General features: G+C 37.0%; 1 protein-coding gene across 2 annotated transcripts in view; it reads right to left on the bottom strand.

Annotated features, from left to right (window-relative positions):
- Nucleotides 1-25,905, bottom strand: part of LOC150109242 (prestin-like) — a 276,267-nt gene that overhangs the window by 126,732 nt on the left and 123,630 nt on the right. For both annotated transcript variants that reach the window (XM_090406632.1, XM_090406638.1), the window contains exon 7: nt 2,654-2,809. In XM_090406632.1, the coding sequence (XP_090262758.1) occupies nt 2,654-2,809 (156 nt within the window). The remainder of the gene's footprint in view (nt 1-2,653; nt 2,810-25,905) is intronic.

The following is a 25,905-nucleotide window of genomic DNA, read 5'->3' as shown; positions in this document are numbered from 1 at the left end:
TAAAATTCAGAAATGGATGTGTAAGAATATGGCACTGTGTAGGAGACAGCATAACTTTGTAAAAGGTAGGTCCTGCCTCAATAATTCACATTTTATAATAAGTGACAACAGAATTAGATAAAGGAAATGGCTACACCATGATACTGCTGGACTTTGACAGAATGTTGGAGTAAATCGGAATAGATATGAAGCTAGTGACATGGATGGGGGTGGCTGATAGACAACAGAGGGTGGTGTATAGTGGAGTGGAATCAAGGTGAATGAGGGAGACTAGTGGAGTGCTCTAGGGCTCCGTACCATTACTACCACTCTTTAATTTGTACATTAATGATATGGTTAAAGATTTCAGGAGGGGATATTCAGTTGTTCACTGATGATGCAAAACTAGGGTAAGCCAATAGTTGATGAAGGTGATGTAGATATCTTACAGGATGGTTTAAATAAATTGGCAGTGTGGGCAAAGGACAATGGTTTTCAAATTATTGTTGTAAAATGTAAGGTAATGATTAGAAAAAAAGATTACTGTATTTGCCAGATAATAAGAAAAAACATTAGGAAAAAACTTTATCACTGAATATTATAATGAATTTACAGTATTTCAAATATAAAGTAATAAGTAGGTCTACTTTCAACAAATACCTAATCTAACTAGAAAAGAGTACCCACCTTTTAATCTTCTTCGTCAAACCCCAGAAATTCATCTCCAGAGCTAAATGAAGAGACACTTGAAACCTCTTCTAAATCTGAATCCGAGTCCTCATACAACAAATTGTCCTCTGTACCATCCAGCGCATTACTAATGCCACACTTCTTAAATAATTTAACCACTGACTCAGTTTTCACAGTATCCCATGAAGTTTTGACCCACTCACAAACTTGCAAAATGCTAGGCCTCTTCCTTCTTCCTGATGGCGTAACCTCAAAATCTGAAGACTGCATCCAGCTGTTCCACTTCTCCTTCATAAATCCTTTAAATGGTTTATTAATACAGACATCTAAAGGTTGAAGCTGACTAGTTAGACCTCCTAGAATTACAGCTGAGTTTTTCAATTCCTTGAGTTTATTTTTAACATCTTCTGTTCTGTGAGAACGAAACTGATCCCATACTAGCAGGGCAAGCTTCTTCAACAGCCTGCCAGGGCAGAACAGAGAAAATTTCCAGAAATTAAAGTAATAAAAAACTGAATATCAGTGTATAAGATGCACCCTGTTTTTCAGACCTATTTTCAAAGAAAAAAGTGTGTCTTATATGCTGCCAAATACGGTATATACTTTGTATCATATTGATGGCACTAGTTTACAGGAAATTGATGAGGCTAGGGATCTGGGGGGAGGAGGTGATGGTGGATAGAGATTTGAAATTCAGAGAATATATTGCAATAATAGGTAAAACAGCTCAGAGGATTACTTAGATGTTATAGAGCATGTAGTAAAGATAGGAAGTTATTATTCCTCTTTATAAAGCTATGATTTGGCCACATGTTGACTACCATGCACAGATTTGGTCACCTGCTTTTCTTGGGGATCAGGAGGTGGTGGAGAGGATTCAGAGATGAGTAACTAAGCTGGTAACTGGTGTGTGGCATGCTCCCTATGAGGATAGATTGAAGGTGTGGGTTGCAGAGTTTAGCTGACAGGCAGAAGAGATATGAAAAAAAAAAGGATTCATATCAGGACTGATTCGATAAGATTGAAATAAAATAAATTTTTCAATACATGGGAGTAGAGGGGGGAAAAAGAAGCAGTCACACTTGGAAGTTTTCTAAGAGTGTGGTTGGTAAGGATGTGTGGACTAGGTTCTTTACTTGGAGATTGGTGAATGAGTGGAATGAATTGCTAGAGGTAGTTGTGAGCACCTAACAGTAAATAAGTTCAAGGAGATATATGATAGATAGTGTGTTAATGGATAGTACAGATCTCCCACAATGAGTCATTTGACTCCATGCAATGCCTATATAAATAGTAATAATAATAAATATTCTCCACTATTATTCTTCTTACTCTTCCTGCATGTCTAGCACTAACTCTCAAAACACTTCTGACATGCACACTTACTAGTTTCTAAAGGTTCTATAAGTGTATACTTTTTGCAGATTCTGCAGTGAACAAAATCCTGCATACTGAAACCACCCACCATTGTTGTATTTTGTATCAGCACCATAATGAACAATTTACTGATATAACTAATAACACTCTTGTAATCAATAAAAACTCGTGATCATCATTGTTTGTTTTTTTTTTTGTTTTTTTTGTTCACAGATGCTATCTTGCTCCTTTCTACTTCATGTGTCTAAATTATAAATAAATCCTTAATGACTGGCCTCTTTTTATTCATTAATCTGAATTTTCTATCATTGCAGTGTCATTATTTCCAAGATAAATATCCTATCTCCCTATGTCTAAGGGGAAAAAAAAAACATACATAAGAAATAACTATAAACTAAATATATAGGAATAACTAATTTATATAGATATTAATAAGCATTCAGACTAGAATTTCTTACTAAATGACCTGAGCAATAAAATGGCAAAAAAATGCGTTCTGTTGTATTGAACATTTTAATTCAAGTTATTTAATAACTTTTTTATTCTTATATTAAACCATAACATTTTAAAACTGTCTCTAGGTTTTTAGGTTTCTGAAGAAACTTACCACTATTAGATCAATAGGTATAGGCATTTTTAAATGGTTGCTAAACCTGGCATTGATCTGTTCTTTCACAAGTGCAAGCATAAAGAGAGAAATTGCAGACATGATGAGTGTAGCTAGGTTGGTATATTGAAGATTTTTGAACACACTGATGTATGTCTAGAGTAAAACAGAAGAAAAAAAATGTTATATATATAAAATGAAATATTCAATAATATTACTACAATACTATCAACAGGCCTCACAAAGTTGTAAGATTCATTTTGTAGGTTCACTTTATCTAATGAATATAAATAAATGTATATTTAAACAAACAGAGTAGTTTAATCATTATACAATCACACATGTGCCACAGTAGAAAATTATATTATTTTACAAATATTTTGTCTTGCATATCATGAGACATTATCAATGCGACAAAGAACAACAGTAAGGAATTTGAATAATTCCAGAGCAGATCACATGTACCAAATATGATACGTTTGCAATCCATATCTCCTCTATCTCTCCATAGTCAGCATTACAGAGTCCTGATATTGTCTTACTCTTCTCTGGACCTTCTCCAATGTTTCAACATCACATTTGAAAACCAATTATGACCAATGCTCCAAGTGTAGTCTGATCAGTGCTTTATAAAGTGGTACAACCACCTCCTTATCCCTACATGTCAGAGTTCTTCATATCACAGTGGCATTATGATATGCAGTCTTTGCAATGCTTGCAATAAGTCTTCTAAACTTCAGTCAACAATCACTTCTAAATCTCAAATCTCATCTATTTCCTGCAGTACAGCACCATCAATGTAGTGCATGGCCTTATATTTCTGCACTTCAAAATGCAACACCTTGCACTTATTAATATTAAAACTACAACTTCACTCCTTTGTCCAAGTTAAAAGTCTATTCAAATCTTCTTGAAGGGAATTAATATCAGTGGTGCTACTTACAATTCTCCCTAACTATGCATCATCAGCAAATAATTGAAGATCTCCAGTCAATCCACATGATATATCATTTACAAAAAAGTTAAACAGCAGAGGCCCAAGAACAGAACCCTGGGCATGCCACTGATTATCATCCTTTTTTTGAAACTTGCTGGTATCATTCAGAATGCCAATTCTAATCCATCTAACCAATATATTATCTATCCTGTTGTCTGTAGCTTGTACACCAACTTGTGGTAGTCTATCAAATGCTTTTGCAAAGTCCAAGAATATCACTGTATATGATTCTCCCTTATCTAACATACTTGTCACCTTGTCATAAAATGCAAGTAAAATGAAGAATAGATCTTGCTAAAACAAGATCTTACTGGTTTGGTGGTTGGCTGAGAGGTTAGCACATCTGCTCTCCAGCCAAAAGGCTGTGGGTTCGAATCCTGCCGTAGGCATGGATGTTTGTGATTGTGTGTGAAAATACTAGGGATGGTGGTTGGAAGTAGATGGCATTGGTGTAGATGATGAAAGTAGTTGGTGGAGTGGTGAAGACGGAAAGTTGTAGAGTAGGTGCCCTCTCTTGATGAGTCTTTGAACTCCCTGGAGGTGTTATGTAATAATAATAAGAAGAAGATCTACCCTTCACATATCCTGCCAACCACCATAAAGAATACTATGTCCATCAACCTAATCTTGTATTCTATTCCTAACCAATCTCTCCAATACCTTGACTATAACTGCAGTTATACAAACTGCTCTATAACTGGAAATGTCTGTCCAAGATCCATGCATGTGGAGTGGTGCTATTTTGCATTCTTTCTGCTCCTTAGGAACCTTACCCACTGCAAGACTTTCATTACGTAACTAGGTCAAGGGCATAGCTAAATGTTGTGCACATTCCTTAAGAATACATGGCAATATGTCATCCAGTCCCACAGCCTTATTAACATCTAATCTAATCAACACCTGATAGACATCTGATTCTTTTACTTCCAATTCTCGTAACACTTGCCTTCCTTCCAATAATGCTGTACATCGCACAGCATCATTTATATCAGTATGGTACATGCTGATAAAGTGCTCATTCAATAATTCCACTACATCCTTTGCAACAGTCACTGTGCTGCCATGACTATCCACCAGTGTCAACCTAACGTAATTTTTCTTCCTCTTGCTTGCCATATAGCAGAAGAATTCTCTGGAATTAACCTTGGCCTGACCAGCCAATCTCCTCTCATATTGCACCTTTTCTTTCTTTACCATGCTTGTCACCTTCCTAGCCTGCATTTTATACTCTTCATGGATCTGATATCACCAACTGTCTTGTACCATCTCCATGACTTTTTCTTTGCCAAGATAGCTTGCTTGATTTCACTGTTCATCCATTTCACTCCTACTATTAAGAGCCTCTGTAGCTCAGTCGGTATAGACTAAGCCCTTTGGTCGGAAAGACCTGTGTTCGATTCTCGTCCATAACATGAGGAACTTTTAAGCAACAAAATTACATGATAATCACAGTAATTAACTTTAATGAAATTAAAGTACAGGTATTTCATACTGAAAATAACAGTACATCTCAATGCATAGAAACAAGCAAATCAAAGAAACGGAATACAAGGTACATACAACAATCGGTTTACAATTAAAAACTTGCTGCATGCTAAAAATTAATGTATTAATAACTAATATTATTAAAACTATTTTCAATGGTTACATAAAATGAGAATCTTCCAAACTTTTTTTTTGGGGGGGGGAGGCTCAACCTGTCCTAAGGGATGGGAGAGGATAAGGGGGGAAACCCCATATGGATAAATAAAAACTCCTACTATTTACTTTTTCTTAACCTTTGGTATGCAGTTATACATCTTGTTTCAGATACTGCCTTATGAATTTCTAATCACTGTCAACATCTTTTCTGCTCAGCTCATCTACCTGATCTACTGATGCTAATTGACTACAGAGCTTCCCATAATCATCCGCCTTATACTTCCACATACAACATATCTGTTTTTGCCAGTAATCTTTACTTGTTTTACCATTTCCCAAAAAAGTATCTCATGATCACTCTCACCAACTGGCAACAGTATCAATAGCTCATTAACAACTACATCTTGTAAAGTTGTCACCAAATCCAAAACACCGAAGCCTCTAGTCGCTTCAGCCACATGCTGCTTAAAATATTTATCTCTCAGAAATTCAAACTCATGCTCCCTGTTTCCATATACTATCTCCTCCTCCCATTCTAAATTCCTGTAATTAAAGTCACCCATCAGGATCATCTTCTTTTTACATGCCCAACCAATTTGCTGAAACATGTCACAATCAGTATTCTCTACATCCCCTGGTCTATAACAACATCCTATCAAATATACTAGCCTGTTAATTTCTACTTCACACCATACAGATTCAAAATCTGCTCATATACTATCATTTTCCACACTTTGTGGACACAGTTCCTCTGCATTCATTAACAGCACTACCACCTCCCTCCTCTTTTCACCTTCCTATCCTTCCAGAAAATTGCATATCCTTCATTTCTATTCCTGACATCACTTCATCCTCAAACAATCAAGTTTCACTTATACCAATTATATTTGGGCATACTGATTCAATTAATGCAACAAACTCAGCTCTCTTATTTAGAATATTCCTTATATTTGCATAAAAACATAACATTCCATGTGTCTTTGAGGCTATTCTACTAGCACTAACATTCTCTATTCTAGCTGCTATACCACCTCTCTCTCTCTCTCTCTCTCGGATCTGACTACTTCTGTTTCCCTGATCATGACTCTGATTGCCATTCATACTTTTCTCATCCTTCAAGGGAACCAGCAAAAATGTGAAGGGTAGGTCATGCCTTAATAATTTACTAACTTTTTATAATGGAGTTGGATAAAGGAAATTTCTACACAAAGATTCTACTGGATTTTGCAAAGGGCATTTGACAGAATATCATGTGGAACTCTGTTACACAAATTAGAACAAATGGAGATGGATATGACACTGATTAAGTAGATGAGAGGGTGGCTTCTGGAACATATATCTAAAAGTGGTATATGGAGTGACAGAATCAAGGAGAAAACAGATGACTAATGGTGAGATGCATGGTTCAGTGCTGAATTGATGGTTGCTGTTTAATTTGTACATAAATGATATAGGAAATAACCTGAAAGGAAATATTCAGCTGTTTGCTGATGATGATGTGAAATTAGGTACAGTAATAGTTAATCAAATGATGTGGAGAGCTTGCAGGACAATTTAAATAGGCTGTCAGTATGGGCAAAAGATAGTGGGTATCAGTTTATTGTGGAGAAATGTAAAGTTATGCATTTTTGGATATATATATAGATATCCATATATAGTTGTGTATCACACTGATGGCACTGTACTCCAGTAAACAGATGAAGCCAGAGATTTGGGGGTGGTGATAGACAGAGAGTTAATGTATAGAGGATATATTGCTAACCTTGCTAAGGCAGCACATAAGATTACTTGTCTACTAAAGAACAAATTAACAAGAAGAGATAAAGAAGTTGTTATTCCACTTTATAAGGCCTTGATATGACCAAATCTGGATTACTGTGCTCAAGTCAGGTCCCCTGGGTTTCATAGGGATGAGTAAGCAGTGGAGAGGATTCAGAGGCAAGCAACCAAGATGATGAGTGGTCTGTAGAATGTTCCCTATGAGGATACATTGAGAATGTGTGGATTGCAGAAGTCCATTAATAGAAGAAAGAGAGATATGATAGAAACATTTCAGTTGCTTATAGGATTGATGCAGGGAAAATGTTTCAGCACTGCACTTGGCCAGAGGGACATCATCCCTGGAAGATAAATAAAGGTGTGTTGTAAATGAGTTATGAGACTTGTAAATGAGTGGAATGGGTTGCCAAAGTCATTTGTGGGTGCTTTGTCTGTTAATGGTTTCAAGGAGAGGTATTATTATTATTTCGGGCGACTCCAGGAGTCCTTAGACTCATCGAGGGAGGCCCTAAACATCATGTCCACACAACTATGCAATTACATTCTCACAGTATCTATCATAGCTTGCCTTGAACTCGTTCACCGTCATAGCACCCACAACAGACTCTGGCAGCTTATTCCACTCATTTACCACTCTAAAAGTAAAGAACCCAGCTCTAACACCCCTGCTAACCACACTCTTGCCCAGCTTCCATAGGTGTCCCCTAGTTCTCCCACCACCAGTCCTGATCTCAAAAATATCCTCTGAATTAATCCTATAGAATCCCTTTAGCAATTTGAATGTCTCAATCATATCTCCCGTCATCCGCCTATCAACTAGTTTCTGCAACCCACAAATCTTCAACCTGTTCTCATATGGTTCATTCCGTAGACCTGTTATCATCTTAGTCACTCGCCTCTGGATCTCTCCACCTCCTCCCCATCAAGAAGAAACCAAGGTGACCAAATCTGGGCACAGTAGTCGAGATGAGGTCTTCTCAAGGCTCGGTACAGAGGTACAATAACTTGCTTGTCTCTGCTCGTCAAGGTATTTTTCAACAACCAAGTGAGTTGATGAGCTGATTTAGCTACTTTTGCAATGTGCCCCCTAAACTTCATCTCCCTATCCACCAACACTCCCAAGTCCCTGGCCTCATCAATCTCTTGGAGTACAGTTCCACCAGTGTGGTATACTGCTGCTAATCTTTTCACCCCAAAATGCATAACCTTACATTTTGTCACATAAAATTGACATCCATTCTCCTTAGCCCAGAACTCCAATCTATCTAAGTCATCCTGCAAGACTTTGACATCTTCTGCATTCACTATTGCCCTACCCAACTTTGCATCATCAGCGAACAAATGAATTGTTCCACTTAGATCCTTCCCTATATCGTTAATAAACAGATTAAACAGCAATGGTCCAAGAACAGAACCCTGCAGCACACCACTAGTCACAGGCCGTCTTTTGGACTCTACTCCTGAATAAACTACTCTTTGATATCTCTCCATCAACCAACCACATATCCATCTCACCAACCCTATATCCATTCCCATATGTTGTAGTTTACGGATTAGTATTCCATGTGGTATCCTGTCAAATGCCTTTGCCAGGTCCAGCAGTATCACTGTAAACCCATTTCCCTTATCCAGTTCAGCAATCACTGTGTTATAAAACTTGAGCAAGTTACTGAGGCATGATCTACCCTTCACAAAGCCATGCTGTCCTCTGTACAGTATCTCATTTTCATCAATCCATTCCTGTATTTTTCCCTTGACTACTTTCTCCAAGACCTTGACAACGACTCCTGATATGCTGATCGGTCGGTAATTTGCAACCGTAGTCTTGGATCCTCCTTTATGCAGTGAAACTATTTTCCCCTCTTTCCACACCTTCAGGACTAAACCAGACCTGAGACTCAGATTAAACAACAGGGTCAAGGGCACTGATAATTCCTTAGCCGCTTCACGCAAGACCCGTGCCGGTATACCATCTAATCCCACAGATGTATTCACAGTTCTGTAATAGACTATTCACCTCCACTTCATTCATCACTATTCCTATATAAACTAATGGTTTCTTCATTTTTTCAATGTCACCACCTGGATGATATGCTTTTGCAAAGTGCGTGCTCAGTAACTCCACTATATCAACTGATTCAGTGACCTCCTTACCATCATCATTCCTTAAAATCATTTTGCCGTGTACAGTTTTTTATTGCTTGCAGCATATTGAAAGATCTGTTTGGGATTCTCTTTTGCTTGCAAAGCTAGTTTCCTTTCATAATCCGCTTTTGCTTTTTTTTTTACCACACTCGTTACCTTTCTGGCCTGCACTTTATACCGTTCGTGTGGCTGCAGGTCACCCCTTTCTTTAAATTCCCTCCTCAGTTGTTTCTTTTTTTGCAGCTCAAGCTTAATGGTGTCATTCATCCATTTAACCCCTACTTATTTTACTATTCGGACCCTAGGTATACAATCAGCCATAACCTCCTGTAAATGCTCCTTGACCACTTCCTATGCTCTATTGACATCCAGCCCTTGCAGTTGTACATGCCATGGCACTGATCCAAGCAATCTCCTAAGCTTGTCATACTTGCCAGCATGGTAATTCCACATATACCCTGTCTTAATCGAAAATTCCACACCTTTAGCCACCTCCCAGGTCAAGACCTTATGATCACTCTCACCAATAGGTGGCAACATAGTCATATTCATTACAGTCAAATTCTCAGATGCTATTACCAGGTCAAGCACTCTCACACACCTAGTATTTTCAATTACATGCTGTCTCAGATAGTTATCGCTTAATAATTGAATAAAATCCTTTTCCTTCCTCACATGTGTCCTCTCCTCCTTCCAATCAATGTTACCATAGTTGAAATCCCCCATAATAATTACCCTCCTTCCACTCATTTCATCAATTTCCCTATGCATACTATCTCCACCATCTATTCCATCACCTGGTCTATAGCAGCACCCAACTGTATATTTTATTCTGCCAGTCTCAATCTCACACCAAATAGCCTCAAATGAGCTCCTTTCACTATCCTGCGATACAACTTCAATTCTCCTTGGCTGCAGTTCATCAGCTATCATCAATAATACCCCTCCCCCCATTTTATTCTCTCTGTCCCTCCTAAACATACTATAACCTACACGTTCTATCCCACTAATTATATCTTCTTCCATCAGCCATGTTTCACTAATGCCAATAACCTATGGCCAGGAAGAGCCAATCAAGGCCAAAAATTCTTCCTTCTTGTTCCTAATACTCCTGGCATTAGTATACATGAAATGCAGTGATCCCTTAGTCCCACCCCTATATTGATGCGTTATTCTAAATGACCCATTCCCATTTTTTGTCCTTAGTGCTGGCTCGGGTACATTATATACATTCTTACACTCATCTGTCTCACTGATGTCTGCATATGCATCCCCCCCCCCTCCTTGGTAGTTCTAGTTTTCCTGGTTTTGCACATCCATTTTCACTTCATTCAGCAACACTCTTTCCAGTCTCTGCACACCAAGTCCATTCAAATGCAGGCCATCCATCTTGTATAAGTCCTTTCGCCCTTCAAACTCATTCCACATGTCCACCACACCGTCTGCATAACCTATGCATAATGTCATTTGCGATTATGGCCCTCCTTCTAAACTCCTCTCTGTCATCCCGCAGCAACAGACTAACCATTCTAACTCTGTCACTCTTTTCTTTCACTACCTTTAACAATACTTTCAAGTCCTCTCGCATAAAAAATTTATCACCTTTCAATTCATTCGTACCCGCCGCAATTATTATTTCTTTCACCCTCTGTTTTTGCACTCTAATACTCTCACTTACATCCTTAAATTTCGCACCCGATAAGTACGATTTAGTTACACTGCCATCTATCACCCCTCTTAATAATGAGTCAAAAGGTATGATAGATTGTGTGGATAGTTTGGGTCTCCTGCAATGAATCTTTGGACTCCATGAAGGTTCCCATACAATAATAATAACAGTCACAGGCTAGCGAGACAAAGATAAAAGGTTGCTTTTTCGTTACTAGTTTTGGCTGAAATTGAAAAATGAAAAATTCCACTATAAACAGTAAAGATGTAGTTTTTTATCATTATGATTATTCTAATTAGTCCACATGCAAAATATTACATGCCCTATAATACAACAGTGTGTGTGTGTGTGTGCAGGCAAGGGGGTTAAGAAAAAAGAAGGAATCTTTTAACAAGTTTGTTGAAAAGGTAAGGATTAAATTCATTGGTTAAAAACAGTATGTTAAAGGCCATTCTGAAGAACAGAAGTAGCTAAAATAAAGAAAGATGAAGAAAAGTTGGTTTGATATATAATTTGAACTGTATTTAGATACTGAACAGTTGCTGCTTGTTGAATGCAAATTTTTCTGTGGTTAAGCAGCACTTCAGCTAGCTTTCAATATCATGACCACATGTTTCTGGATAGTATACAAAAGATGTAAGTTCAATGACTTAAGAAACTTGTTGGGTTATACTGTTTATTTTATTAAACTTGTTATATGCTAGAATCATGTTGTTCTTATATGATTAAAGAAAAAAAGAAGATGGGTAATGACCAGTTCAGTGAGGCAACATCAAAGTACCTCTGAAAAAAGGAATAATACAAAAATAGAATACCTAGAAGTGATTCTCAGAGTCTGTGTCACTCCTAGAGGAAATTTGTGTGTGTGTGTGAGAGAGAGAGAGAGAGAGATCATCTATTTGGCAGACTGCCATCTTCTGTATGCTATCCAGACTTCTTAGGGAGATTTAGGGTGCACTACTCCATATGCGAGGGCAATATTCTAAGATTGGGCTAATTTAGGATTTATTTGGAGTTGCATCAGAAAGCATAGTGTTTTCTATTGGAATACTATAGTAAAAAAAACTATGAATAGGATTTGTAGAGAGAGAGAGAGAGAGAGAGAAAAGGTCATTGATGTATAGGAGGAATAATAGCATGGATGAAAGTACAGAATCCAGGAATATTCTAGCATTGATAAAGAAATCTGATGAGCCAGCACCATGACACAAACAGTGAATGGCCAGAGCAAAAACTGGCAATTGGATTGCCAGTTACAGATGGCAGGAGGAACACCGTAAGTTTGGTGAGAAGATCTCACTGCCAAACACAATCAAATGCCTTGGAAATATCAAAAGTGGCTGAATGAGTTTCTCCAAATCTTTCCATATCCTGTGTCCAAAGGTGAGTAGGTTAATGAGGAATTCTGCTGTAGAATGAGAATGGCAAAACCCATCTTGGTCATCACTAATTATTTGATGTATCTCCAGATTTTTATATAGAATTTTGACACAGAATAAGAAAGTTGGATGTTGGTGGTCAATGACTCTCATAGGAGAAAGGTATGCAGTTTTAATATATTAAATGTTCAAGGGAAGGATGGATTGTATTTAAATAGATTTTGTGTGAGTCGAATCACCTAAAGAGACTGTTGCTAGAAAGAAGTGTAATGAGTGACGTGAGCAAGAGATCAGAGGAGTAAAAGTGACATGAAAGATCAGGAAAGTGGAACAGGTGAAATTGAAGTGCTTGAATGAAAAGAATAGTAATGTGAGAGGTGAGGGTGAAAGAAGAAGAAGAATGCAAGGACAGCAAAATAGGGAAAGGGGTCAAGGTGGATGGGGCAACACAGAATAAGAAAGCTGGATGTTGGAAGCAGCAGTGAATCTGTGTAAGAGGATTGTCAGCAGATGAATGGGATGGGATGGGATGTAAGGAATGTAGTTGAGTTTAAGAAGATATATGCAGTAAGTGGCACTGAAGGTGATTGGGCATGGGCAGTGTGGAGAAATTCCAGTTGAGAAGTGGTATAGGACTGGTTAGACCTAAAAATGAAATTTTGTTTGGTATTTATTTATGAATGCCAGCATCATCAGAAACAAGGAAGACAAAATTGGTTCACTGATTGAGTACATTTGTCCAACAATTGTACTAAGTGAATCATGGCATATTATTATTATTATTATTATCATCATCTCATGACACCTCCAAGTAGTCCGAAGACTCATCGAGGTAGGACACCTATTCTACAACTCTCTGTCTCCACCCACTCCGTCCACCAACTACACTGAACCTACCATCATCATCAACATCAATGCAAATTGCATGTGTTCTGAAAAGGGCTAACTTTTCTGTGTAAGGGATGAAAAACTCTATTTTCCAGGAGAAAAAACTGTGCTACCTCCGTATGAGATCGGCTAACTCACCTTCAATATAAACTACAGAAGATGGGACTGGATAACAGATTGATTAGATGGACTGATACCAGCAAGTTGTATATGAGAGCAGTGTCTCAGAAAACGAAGTGACCAGTGGTATATTTTAGGATTCTGTTCTTGGGTTCCTATTGTTTAACTTATTTGTTAATGATCTTTAGTGTGTATTGACTGGAATATTCAAATGTTTGCTCATGATGTAAAGTTAGGTAGAATTATTATAAGTATTATTGATATTAATTATTTTAGTTTTGAAAATAAACTTTTAGTTTATTCAAATGAGTGGAGTTTCAGATGAGTGGAGTTAGGGTTGTCATATTGATAAATGCAATATGTTATATCTCTACACTTTGGGATGCAGATATATAACATAACATCCAAGACAAATGACCAAAGTGATATTAAAACTTTGGAGTGTTGGTTATGCAGAATGGTTGAGAGGATTACAGAGTTTGGTGAATAAGATGAAAAGAGGTGATATGATAAAAACTTTCAAGTTAGTTAAGGGTTTCTACCAGATTAATTCAGAAGGAATTATAAAAAGAGTGGATTGTAAGATGGGAAGAACAAGAGGGTATCCCCGAAGTTGTATAAAGATGTGGTGAAGAAGGGTGTGAGAAGTAGATTTTTTATATAGAGTGCTGTTTTTAAGTGGAATACATTGCAGGAGTGCCTTGTGAATGCAGGGATGGTAAATGATTCCAAAGTTCCATATGATAGACATGTTACTGGTTGAGTGGGCTTCCCACAATAAGTCTACTGACTCTATAGAAGTTACTGTAATAATGATGATAATAATAATAGTTGGATGAAGGTGATATCATGATAGGAATAGCAATGGAAGAGCATGATATTTTTCATGTGAATAGGAAGGATAAGAGGAAGAGGAAGTACTGCTGATAATAGCAGGGGAATTAATATATCCACATATGATCTAACAGGAAAATAGTAGCAGTAGTTTTTGAAGCAGTATAGTGTGATAAGAAGGTTGACAGGAAGAGATATTCAGTCAAATGTTGCTAGAGGCTAGGGACTGTAGAGGGCAATGATGAGGAAATGTATAGGCAACTTGGATTAGTGAACAAGAGAAGGGTGATCATGATGGGCAATTTTAATTATGGTAATACAGTAAAAGTAAACCCTTGATTTAACGGACTAACAGGGGCTAAGGGGTGTCCATTAAATTGAAAGTCCGTTAAATAGCGAATTTTTTTAAATAAAAATATCTGTAACGTTACACTGCAATTTTAACAATATTAGCACTGTAATAACAAAAAAATTGTTTTATATACAATTTTTAACACAATTTTCACATTTTTAGATTAAGTTAATGTGAAGTTAATGTTCGATGTTGAGGTGCTTGGTTTAGGTAATCCTGCTTTGAAAAAACTATCAAGTTTTTTTTGAACTTTTGAGTTCTGCTGTTTTTTTATAATTAACTCCCTAAAATTATGAAAATGTGTGTAATAAAACTCCCACAGAAAGTCACACCACATGACAAAAGAACCAATTACAGTGCGATTGGTGTGATCACATCCTAATCATTCGGTGAACATGGTTTATGAGCGGCGACTCATTTATGTCGGGTAAATTACTACAGTGTTTTTCCAACATATGATGGCCTATTTGCGAAATTTTGTTTAAAATAACAGGAAATTAATAACAAAAAATAACCTATTAATTTAATTATAAGCAAATCTTGGTTAAAAGCATTTTAAAATTAACAGGGTGTTAATTTTCACATGTGACATACGGACCGGAAATTCTGTCTGTTAAATCCGAAGTCCGTTAAATCGAGGGTTTACTATATAGACTGAAATGAAGAGATAGCATCTGGAAATAAGGAAAATGAATTTCTTGAAGAGATACAAATATCTTAGACATAATGGTGGATACACAAAGATTGAGATTCTTAGATCTAATCCTTTCATCAGAGGATATTACTGTAAATGGAGGGTTGAATTTCACTCCATTGGAGAATGTGATCATAAGGTGATCAGATGATAAGTTGCCACCCATATGAAGACTATGGTAAAAAAAGGATATAATAATAATAATTATAGGACACTCCTATAATAGAAGGGACACTCCTAAACGAAAACAGGCTAAAATAGCCATATAAATAATAGTTTTTTAAGAGGAGTAACATGGGAATTTTCACAGAAATAATAATTATTATTACTTGTAATTATTATTATTACAAGTAATATTATTACAAGTAATAAAAATAATTATTATTATTGCATACATTACTTCTTACATCCTTCTTCACCATGTTTTTACACAACTTCCAGGGATGACATCACATTCTTTCTCTCAACCTTGACTCTCTTTATTCTGGTAAAATCCCTTCACTAATTGAAGGTCTCTATCACATCATTTCTTTTCCTCCTAGCCAACAAACTCTGCAATCTATATCTAGAGTCTCCACATCAAAATAAAAACTCTATGACCAAATTTGAACACCACAGTCAATGTGCAGTCTGACTGATGCCTTACACAGAGGCAATACCACCTCCCTATCTCTACTTATCCATGTACTTCTTATCATATCAGCAATACAATGTGCCATCTTCACAACAATCGCAATGCATCCTCAGAATTTTAGTCCACTATCATCCATTACCTTGAGATCTTGAATCTCATCCAACTTCTGAAGCACAGCTACACCAATACAGTATGCAGACTTATACCTAAGAACTTCAAAGTGCAGCACCTTGCATTTATTAATATTAAAACCAGAACCCCACTCATCTGTCCAAGCTAAAAGACTATTCAAATCTTCCTGTAGACAATTAACATCAGCAGTCCTCCTGATAATTCTACATATCATCAGCACACATATGAAGATCTCAAGTCAATCATTCATGAAATATCATTGATAGATAAGTTAAACACAAGGGACCCAAGAACAGAACCTCAGACATGCCACTGATCATCTACCTTTTCTGCGGCACTGCTCCACCATAAACAACCTGTTGGTATTTTTCAGAGAGATTCTTCAATCCACCTAACCAATCCAATATTTAATCCTCCCTTCTTCTACAACTTATACACCAGCTTGACATGTGGTAATCTATCAAGTGGCTTTGCAAAATCCAAGAAATCTCACTCCTGTTCTGTTTATGCACATAATTCATGGTATACATTTATGCATCACATGTGTCAGATGCTTTACAATCAGATCCTGTGCTTTGTCAGTGTTTTTCCCCCTCACAGTCACAGATTATCAACCAATGGTAATGATGCAAGCTTGCTTCAGATTGCTTCAGATGCCTCATAATTCCATATATAAGCCTTTTTAATAACAATCTTTTCCTGTTCGACCACCTCTTAAATCTGTACCTCATTAACAATCACATGCTATTAGGACATCAAATCCAATACTCAGAAACCTCGTGTTAAGATAGTTATCCCTCAGAAACCTCACAGAATCACTCTCCTAGTGTATGGAAACAAAGAGAGTGATCCTGTGAAGAATGACACTACAGAATCACTTTCCTTGTTTCCATAACTATCTCTGCCTTTCATTCTGCATTCCTATAATGAAAACCTTCCATTATTATCACCTTCCTGTTACATGTCCAACTAATTTTTCTGAACATTTCACAATAAGTGCTCCTCGCATTCCCTGGCCTATAACAAGATCGTACCTAGCCTAGTGATAAATACTGTTATAACTTGAACAGCTCATAAACTTTTAATCTATCAGTATATCGTTTACAGCTTTTAGCACATACAAACCACATGTATAACATGCATACAACAGCAATAAATGTTCAAAGCATTCCCCTTTTGTCTTCACACATGCCCAAATTTCGTGAGGCCACACATCAATAGTAACACATATACACATTTAATATCACCTCACTGCCACTGTCTGCTCCAAATCCACTTTCAGACTGGCAATGCTTGGGTCTCATTTCTCAACAGCAGCACTCAATGTTCGAAATGCCCATCTTTTGCATTTCTGGAGGTATTTCTTGTATCTAAGTCTCTACTCTCTCTCAAGCTCCAACCACAATTTGAAGTCCAATAGATTTAAATTGGGACTCCCAGAAAGCCAATCAGATGGTGACATGTGGGCAGGCACAATGCCTCGAACTACTATTGCATGGTCCTCACCTTGTTGATTCCTATTGAAAGGTCCACTGCCTACCATGAAACAAGGTGTTGTTTAGGGCCATACCACAGGTATATCCTTGATACACTTTGGCAGAGATTTTGACCCCTTTCTCACAGAAATGCAACTTGTATACCCCCCCACCACACACACACCTAACTATCACTGACATGGGGTGATGACTTCTCTGAATCCTGGGTGTTATGGCATGTGCTGTGCAACAATCAGGGGCATGTGCTCAATCATTTTGAGAGTTAAATTATTCGAAAATGGTGAAAATCTCATCTGTGGAGATGGTATCTCTGTCTGTTATTCGTGTACAAGCAAAGAAGTGCCTTTGATTTTATCATCCTCTGCCACATAAATCACCTAATATACATGACATCATTCTCTGCAAAATATTTATCTCTTGCACCATCTCACAGGATAGTGGCAGAAACATGCCTTCCCAGCCCTCACAAGCTCTTGTTCTAACATAGTGTGGTAGACCTGTTCTTTGGTGGTGAGATACATCTTCTGTATCATTATAACAGTTACTAGCCTGATAGACAAACATCCTACTCATCCTGAGTGTTTTTAGCATGTTGAAAATAACAGGTGGCTGCATTCCAACCTTGTGAAGTGCTATTACAGCTACACAATTCTCATAATCTCCCCACTGCATGTTAACCCATACAGCTAGACAACTCTCTCTCTACTGATAAACAGAACTGGACTTGGACAATTCTGTGGGCAGTGGTGGATTTTGTGGAAGGTGTAACAGTATTTATGGCAAGACTGTGTATTATATATACTATCCAATTGATCTCAACCACAAACCAAATTCATGGCTTCAAAATCTTCATATACACTACTATGTCCACTCTTAAAGGACACTATTCCTCTTCTATCACTAATACCACCCCAACTCCTCTATTCACCTTCCCATCCTTTCAAGAAAATTCTGTATCCCTCCATTACTGGCAGTATATCATCCTCAGACAACCAAGTTTTACTTACAGCAATTACCTTTGAGAATCCAGACTCACTCAATGCCACAATCTCAGTCCCTTTATTTCTGATGCTCCTTACATTAGTATACAAACATAACAATCCTTCTCTCTTTGAGGCTATCCTACCAATATCATCAGTCTGTACTCTGGCTACTACAGTACACCTCTCTCTTCATTCAGGCCACCCCTGTTTCCCTGTTCCTGACTTTGATTTCCATTCCTATCCTTCTCATCCTCACCTTTATGCATTGCATCACTCTATCCTGCCACAATCACTTCCTCACCTTCCTTACTTTTACAACCTATTTCTCAATCTCTCTCTCTCACACACACACACACACACATCCTTAGCAAACAACAACAGCCCCAATTGTTTAACACCAAACCCATTCAAATGTGATCTATCAAGTTAAATTCAACTTCCCTTCAAATTCACTCCATACAATCACAAATTGTCTACTCTTTGCCTGAATGAATTTAGCTATCTCATCATTCAGTATCATTTCTCTCCTCCTCAACTCACTATTATCATATCTGATCAACATATAACCACTTCTGTGATACTATTATAATTCACATCCCATAACAACTCTTCAGATCCTTTTCACATTCCTTATTTCACTATGCGACTCATCAGTGCCAACTACTTCCATTAATTTTGATGACTATTCCTTCTTTCCTTTAATAATCATCAAACAAAGCATCATATTTGTTTCAATGAACTACCAGGAAAACATGTTTTTGTTTACCCTATCATCACCTCTGATACTTGTTTCTTCATATTAACTTCCTTCTCATTCACATCAGTCCATCGCTTCTTTAGATGTGCAGTTTCCAACTCCACATGTTCAACTTCACTTTTCATTTTCATCAACTCTTATTTAAGCTCTTCCATTTTATTTCCATTATTACTGTCACTAGCACTTCCATCAATTTCCTGATTACTTCTGGTGATGCTAATCTGGCTTTTGAAATCCTCCAGCCAGTCTTCACATTCTCACACACTCCAAACTTTCCTTTTTCACATTTAACCTAGTATTTCATACATGAAAAACAATTTTTACATGTATTACATGTAAAAAAATTGTTTTACATGTATGAAAAACTGCACTGCCATGTATACACTTCTTTATTGCAGCCACTTTTGAAATGTTGACTATCATGTTAAACCAAACAACAACTGAAACTAAAAATATTAAAATCATAGTATTATCACAAGACAATACTTATATCCAGTCTGGCTATTACACAAAAGCACTATTTCAAAAAAAAATAATAAATAAAAAATACACAATACAGGGTGTTCGGGATAAATTTGACAGTCTCGTAAGGAAAAAGAAAATCTTCTTTGTATCTATTAAATTTAATGAATTGACAAAAAAACATTACAGGCAGAGTTAATTACAATACTATCAACAAGATTTACTCAAAATAACCACCATTAGCATCGATCACAGCTTCAATTCTGCTTCGGAACCTCGAACAAGCTGATGCTACAGTCTCCCTGGGAAGGGCCGCAAAAACTGTTTTAATTTTATCCATTAACTGGGCTTTTGTATTACTGGAAGTGCGATTGGTGTCTTTTTCAACTGCGCCGCATACAAAATAATCCATGGGGTTAAGGTCTGGGGAGTTTGGAGGCCAAACATTTGGACTGGTGAAGTCGTAGAAATTTTCAGACAACCATTTTTGACTTTTCCCAGAGGTGTGGCAAGGGGTCGAATCCTGCTGCCATACATACGGCCTACCATTGGCTACCCTTGTTATCCAGGGCTTGACTACAGTTAGCAACTCCACGAACAAAGCCCGAATTCCAATGCCAGGGTTCTTCAACACCTGTTCCTGCAGATTTGAGAGGAATTCTGCTGTACGAACGCAATCAGATCGTCTGCTAGGGATCTTTCTTCTTGCTACATCCTCGTAGTCACCATTGCAAGTCTCTAGTTCATGCCTGATTGTTTTTACTGTATTCAGGGAGCATTGGGCAGCAGTCGTAATATCCTTATTTTGATGGCGGGCACGAATCATCATGATACAAGTTATTCTCTTCCATGATTCAGGTGGGTTCCAGCTATCCATCCTTTCTGACATCTTGTATATGAATGAAGAAGGGTCCAAACTTTTAAATGAAGAGAAGTGTGTGTTAATACATGTAACTTACGGAAAAATATAATTAATTATAAATATGTCAAATTTATCCCGAACACCCTGTATATATTAAAGAACTCTGTTTTCTTAGAGCACTTCAAATATATGATATTTCTCCTCTTGACACAAGGCTATGATTATGAAAAGCTTAGGAGACTGCTTCGAGCTATAAAATGGAATGAGCAGTTAAAGCAAAAAGGAGATAAATGCCATCTGGGCACTGACAAGAGCTATTTAACAGCATCAGTGTGTGAATGTATTCCACATGTCAAAAGGCTGAATAAGGTAGATGTCACATGGATAAATGAAATGATTAAGCATGAAATCTGAAAGAACAAACTGTCTGAGGCAGTACAAGATGAATAATGATAATCAATAATTGCAGAAAGACCACAAAGACAGCCAAAATGACTCATTTGCTAAGAACAGCAAAAGTGCAGTATGAGCAGATTAGCAAAAATCTAAATTAGCAAATCAGGCAAAGAAAAATCCTAGAGAGTTCTTTCAAAATGTGGTAAGTAGAAGAAAGAGTGATTATTTCAAGGTGATGCGAAGAGATGAAAATGGTAGACTAGTAACAGCTGCATTCGAGGTTTTCTGCGAGCAGTTCTTTGCTAAGGCATTTGACAGAATATCACATAAAAGGTTGATGCATAAGCTGATGGATATAGAATTGGAATATAATCTGTTGATTTGTTAAGTGAGTGGTTGGCAGATATCAGAAAGTGTTTTCACTTTGTTATAAATTAAATTAAACTTTCCCAGAAATTATATTTTTGTTTAATCCTTTATCCATGTGTAAGCAAACTTGTGCATGAAGTATCTTCACGACTAAGCTACTCACATATAAAGGCTAATCACTTCACAATAATTGCCTTGGTGTCCCATAATGCAAAGCACACACATCCTTTCAAATGTGTGAAGGCCACTACACAGACCAGTTGATGCATGTATAATTTTGATCTTTACTGAGGCACTGTTAAAGTTAAGGATACCTCTCCAAAAACTCTGAATGGTCTTGTAGATCACTCCAAATGATGCAAAAGGGTCACTCATGACCTGAATTTCTTCAGAGGAGTAAATTTATCAGTGGCTCTACCCAGTGATGGACAAAACCCATCACTTCAGCAGCTGCTGAAGTACCACTTCAGCAGCCCACATGGAAAAACTGCACCAGTGGGAGCCAGAAGAGATAACAAGATTGAAGTAAATCTGAAGTCATATATTTCCCATAAACAAATAGTGAAAATGTGTATCCTCTTATTTTTAGACTGTGGATAAGTGAAAAATGTAGGAAGTTTTTTCACTTAATTATGAATTAAATTAAACTTGCGAAGAAATGATATTCATGTTTAATCCTTTATTCAAGTATAAGCAAACAAAGTTTGTAGGTGAAGCATCTTCACAATTAAGTTACTTGTATATAGACTCCTGACGTCAGATTAATTGTCTTAATATTCCATAATGCAAATCCTTTCCCTTCCTTCTCTTTTAGACATGTATTATACATGTCCAAAAGGATGCGTGATTTGCATTATGGGATACTAAGGTAATTAACATGAAGTTCCTTAATGAGCCTCTATATACAAGTAGCTTAGTTGAGAAGATGACTTCACTCACAAACTTTCCTTGCTTACGCTTGAATCAAGGATCAAATAAGAATATAATTTCTTGACAAGTTTAATTTAAGGTATCAGAAAGTGGTATACTGGGAATGTGAATCTGCCAGATTCACATTCGGGTTTGAGGTAAAAGCAAGTGTGCAACAAGGGGGTACACATTATCTCCAGTGTTATTCGTTATCTATATGGAACACATTATGAAGGAAAGTGGTATTAAATCTAATATCAAAATTGGTGATGTTAATCTTAGCTCATTACTTTATGCTGATGATGTTATACTTCTGAATAAATCTAGTACAAGTCTGCAAGATTCTCTGACTAAGCTGAATAACTGTTGTAATAAATTTGGTATGAAACTCAGCAATAAAAAGACAGACAATGAAAATAGGCAGAAACATTGAAAACATCAACTGCATTCTGAATGGTGAACCTATAGAACAAGTGAAACATTTTGGCTATTTAGGCACAATTTTTAGTGAAGATGGTAAATTAAAAATGGAAATAGACAAAAAAATTGATAAAGCTCGTATGCTAGGAAGTCAGCTGAATAAATTTCTATGGAATAAGAAAATTAATCAAAACATTAAATTTAGCTGTACAAGATGCTGTTCAAACCAATTTTAACTTATGGATCTGAGAACTGGGTTAGAAATAAACACTTGATCAAAGATTGGAGACTTCTGATATAATAGTTCTCAGAAAGACTAGTAGCATGAACAGATGGAAACAATGGCAGTTTCATATTAAAAATGAGGGTATAATTGTTAGCATTTGGGGATGTGTTAATAGAGCTAATTTCAGGTGATATGGACACTTAAACAGAATAGGAGAGGAAAGAGTAGCAAAATGTGTTCTTTGCCAGGTTGTCAGGAAAAAGACCCAGTGGAAGACCAAGATAAAGATGGATTGATATAGTATAAAGTGTCTTAAAAGACGGATCTAATAGTTTTGGTAACTTGACAGACAACAGATTAATTTGGAGGAAAATTGTCAATCGAAAGTTAGTAATGGTGCAACTTTTCCATGTAGTACTATCATAATTATCCTGCACTCCCTCCTCCCCCCCTGAGGGTACATATTAGGAATTTGATGATGATGATCTTCCAGATTTAAAATGGCTGTTATACCCCAGGGATCAAATCTGAGACCATTGTTGTTCAATCTATACATTAATGATATTGGGAAGGACCCAACAGGAGATGTTCAATTGTTTGCTGATGATGCAAAGATAGGCAAATTAATTATGGATGTTACTGATATACAGTTCTCAAATATGAATAACTCAGATGATAATGGCTAATCAGTTAAATGTTGCAAGTGTAAGGTTATGCACTTTAGCATTACGAGGTTTCCAACAGCAAAGTATACTGGTGAGATTCTTACAGAGCAAGAAATTGATGAGGCTGGGGATCTTGGAGTTATGTTGGATAGGAAAGTGAAGTTCAGTGTTCACATTGCAAAAACATCTCAGAAGATAATTGTGATGATAAATGAACATTGAAGGATAAGGAAGTCATTTTTTCTCTTTACAAGGCCTTGATAGAGCTGCAACTGGACTACTGTGTACAGATTTTTCAATATATAACAAATACTCAGAGAACTAGGGTCATCCATGAAAGTTGGGTAGGAGTGTGGTGAGTAGGGGTAATGCAGACCAAGGTTTTTGCATGGAAAGTGGTGAGTGAGTGGAATGGATTGCCAGAATTGGTCGTGAGTTCCCTGATGGTGAATGGATTCAAGGAGAGGATATGATAGGATTTGTGTGTATGATGGTCGATTTGGGTCTCCCACGATGAGTCTCCGGACTCCATGGAGATGTTGTAAATAATAATAATAATTTAGTTTCCCGGGTGCCTGTGAAACTATTAAAAAGAGGAAAAGAAGAGTTATAAAGATTATATTGGGATTATGGAATGTAGATCATGATGACAGATTGAGAGTACGTGGACTGCAGATACTGAATGAGGGATGATATAACAGAGGTCTACAAACTTCTGGATAGGTGGGAACATTCATGAAAGTTAAGTTTTATGTGCAGTTAATAAAAGGTAAGAGCTAAATTTTTCTCTTACAGAGCACTGATTGAGTGGAACACTGCCTGTTGCAGTAGTGAGTGCATCTAGTGTGAATGAGTTTAATATTCAATGACAGCTCATGTGGGTGATGTATAGCCTCCCTCGATAAGTTCTCAACTCCTTGGAGATCTCAGATGATAATATTAATATAAATGTGGTGGGCCTTAGGAGATTGTAAAGTTTTTTGACTGTACAACAACAGGTAATAAGAATTAACTGAGAAATTTCAAAAATTCTGAGCAGTCTGTCCTTGAATAACATATTAATCTTCTCTAAATCACAATGTTCTTTGGAAGCAAACAGATTCCTTAATGAAAGACTATACAAGATGAGTTGTGTGGCATTTTTACATCACCCTAATCTCAGCAGGTATGATGGATTACAGTTACTTCCTTTATGAGAATGTTCCTTGACTACACATGATAATTAATTTTTATATCAGACTTGTATTAAATGAACCATTGTTTCTCTGCTGAATCATTTGATATTGTACATTGCATTTTTTTTATGTGTATATGCTTTTGTTGAGCCTCCGTAGCTCAGTCAGTATAGACAAAGCCCTTTGGTCGAAAGAGCCTGGGTTTGATTCTCATCAGTAACATGAGGAACCTTTATGGTCTCTTGTGATGAAAGATGAGTTAGCCAGCCTCATACAAAGGTAGGGGATTTTTCACCCAGAAACTCTGGTTTTTCATTCCCCAGAACAGGCAAACTGGCTCCCGTGAACACACATGGATTACAGTCATGAATACATCTCAGTCATATACTGGTCAGCCTGGATAAAATTGGAAAGGGGGGGGGGCGAGATTTCTGGTGAGATTTTTACAGAGTAAAAATCTCACCAGGAACACTTTGTGGGCAATGCCTACAAAGTCACCTAGGGTTGGAAATGACTGAAAGGGAAAAACAATCAACAATATGCTCTTGTGTTCCAAACATTTCATAATGAGGATGCTTGAAAAATCTAAATAAAACAAATAAATTTGCGAACATCTTTTATTCCTCAAAGGGAGTGGACAAGGCCATTTTATCCCTATCTAACTTTTGAAGATTGAGGAGCAGTCAGTGTCTACCCCTAGCCAATCAGATAGCTGGCTGAAACTGTTGGTGATTTTAAAACTCAGGAACTTATAAACTTTTTCAAACTTTTTAAACTCAGGAACTAGTCTTAGAAAATGTTACTTTAGCTTGTCACTAGAATCGAACTTAGAACATTCTTTCTTTGGGTAGCCTAACACTACGGATGCAAACACCATTTCACAGGGCTACACAGACCTATTCCTGAAAAATGTGGATATAAATTTTTCATTAGATTTTTTTTCATATAAATTATCTGTGTCAGTTAATTTATATGAAAAAAAATCTAATGAAAAATATATATCCACACCGCAGCAAGTTCAAATATGAAAGACTATTCATGGAATCTGCTTCAGCCCTTAGGAACATGCCAAACCTCAACAAATTTGGATGCATGAGACTGCCCCAAATTTGGGAAACATTTATCAGAAGAACTTCAGCCCAAAGGCCAAGAACTACCAATATAGCCCGCCAGGGGGCACCAACAGGACTTTAGGAAAACGTTAGCTTCCTAGCTTCGGTTCTCATTTGCTGTAGTACTTGTGTGCACTTCTCTTTGTTTAAGTTCCC

This window comes from Typopeltis vanoorti, chromosome 2, assembly GCF_054136105.1.
Source record: "Typopeltis vanoorti isolate ZY-2024b chromosome 2, IOZ_Tvanoo_1.0, whole genome shotgun sequence".
In the NCBI taxonomy this organism is placed as follows: Eukaryota; Metazoa; Arthropoda; class Arachnida; order Uropygi; family Thelyphonidae; genus Typopeltis; species Typopeltis vanoorti.
This window is presented reverse-complemented; position numbering and strand designations above follow the sequence as displayed.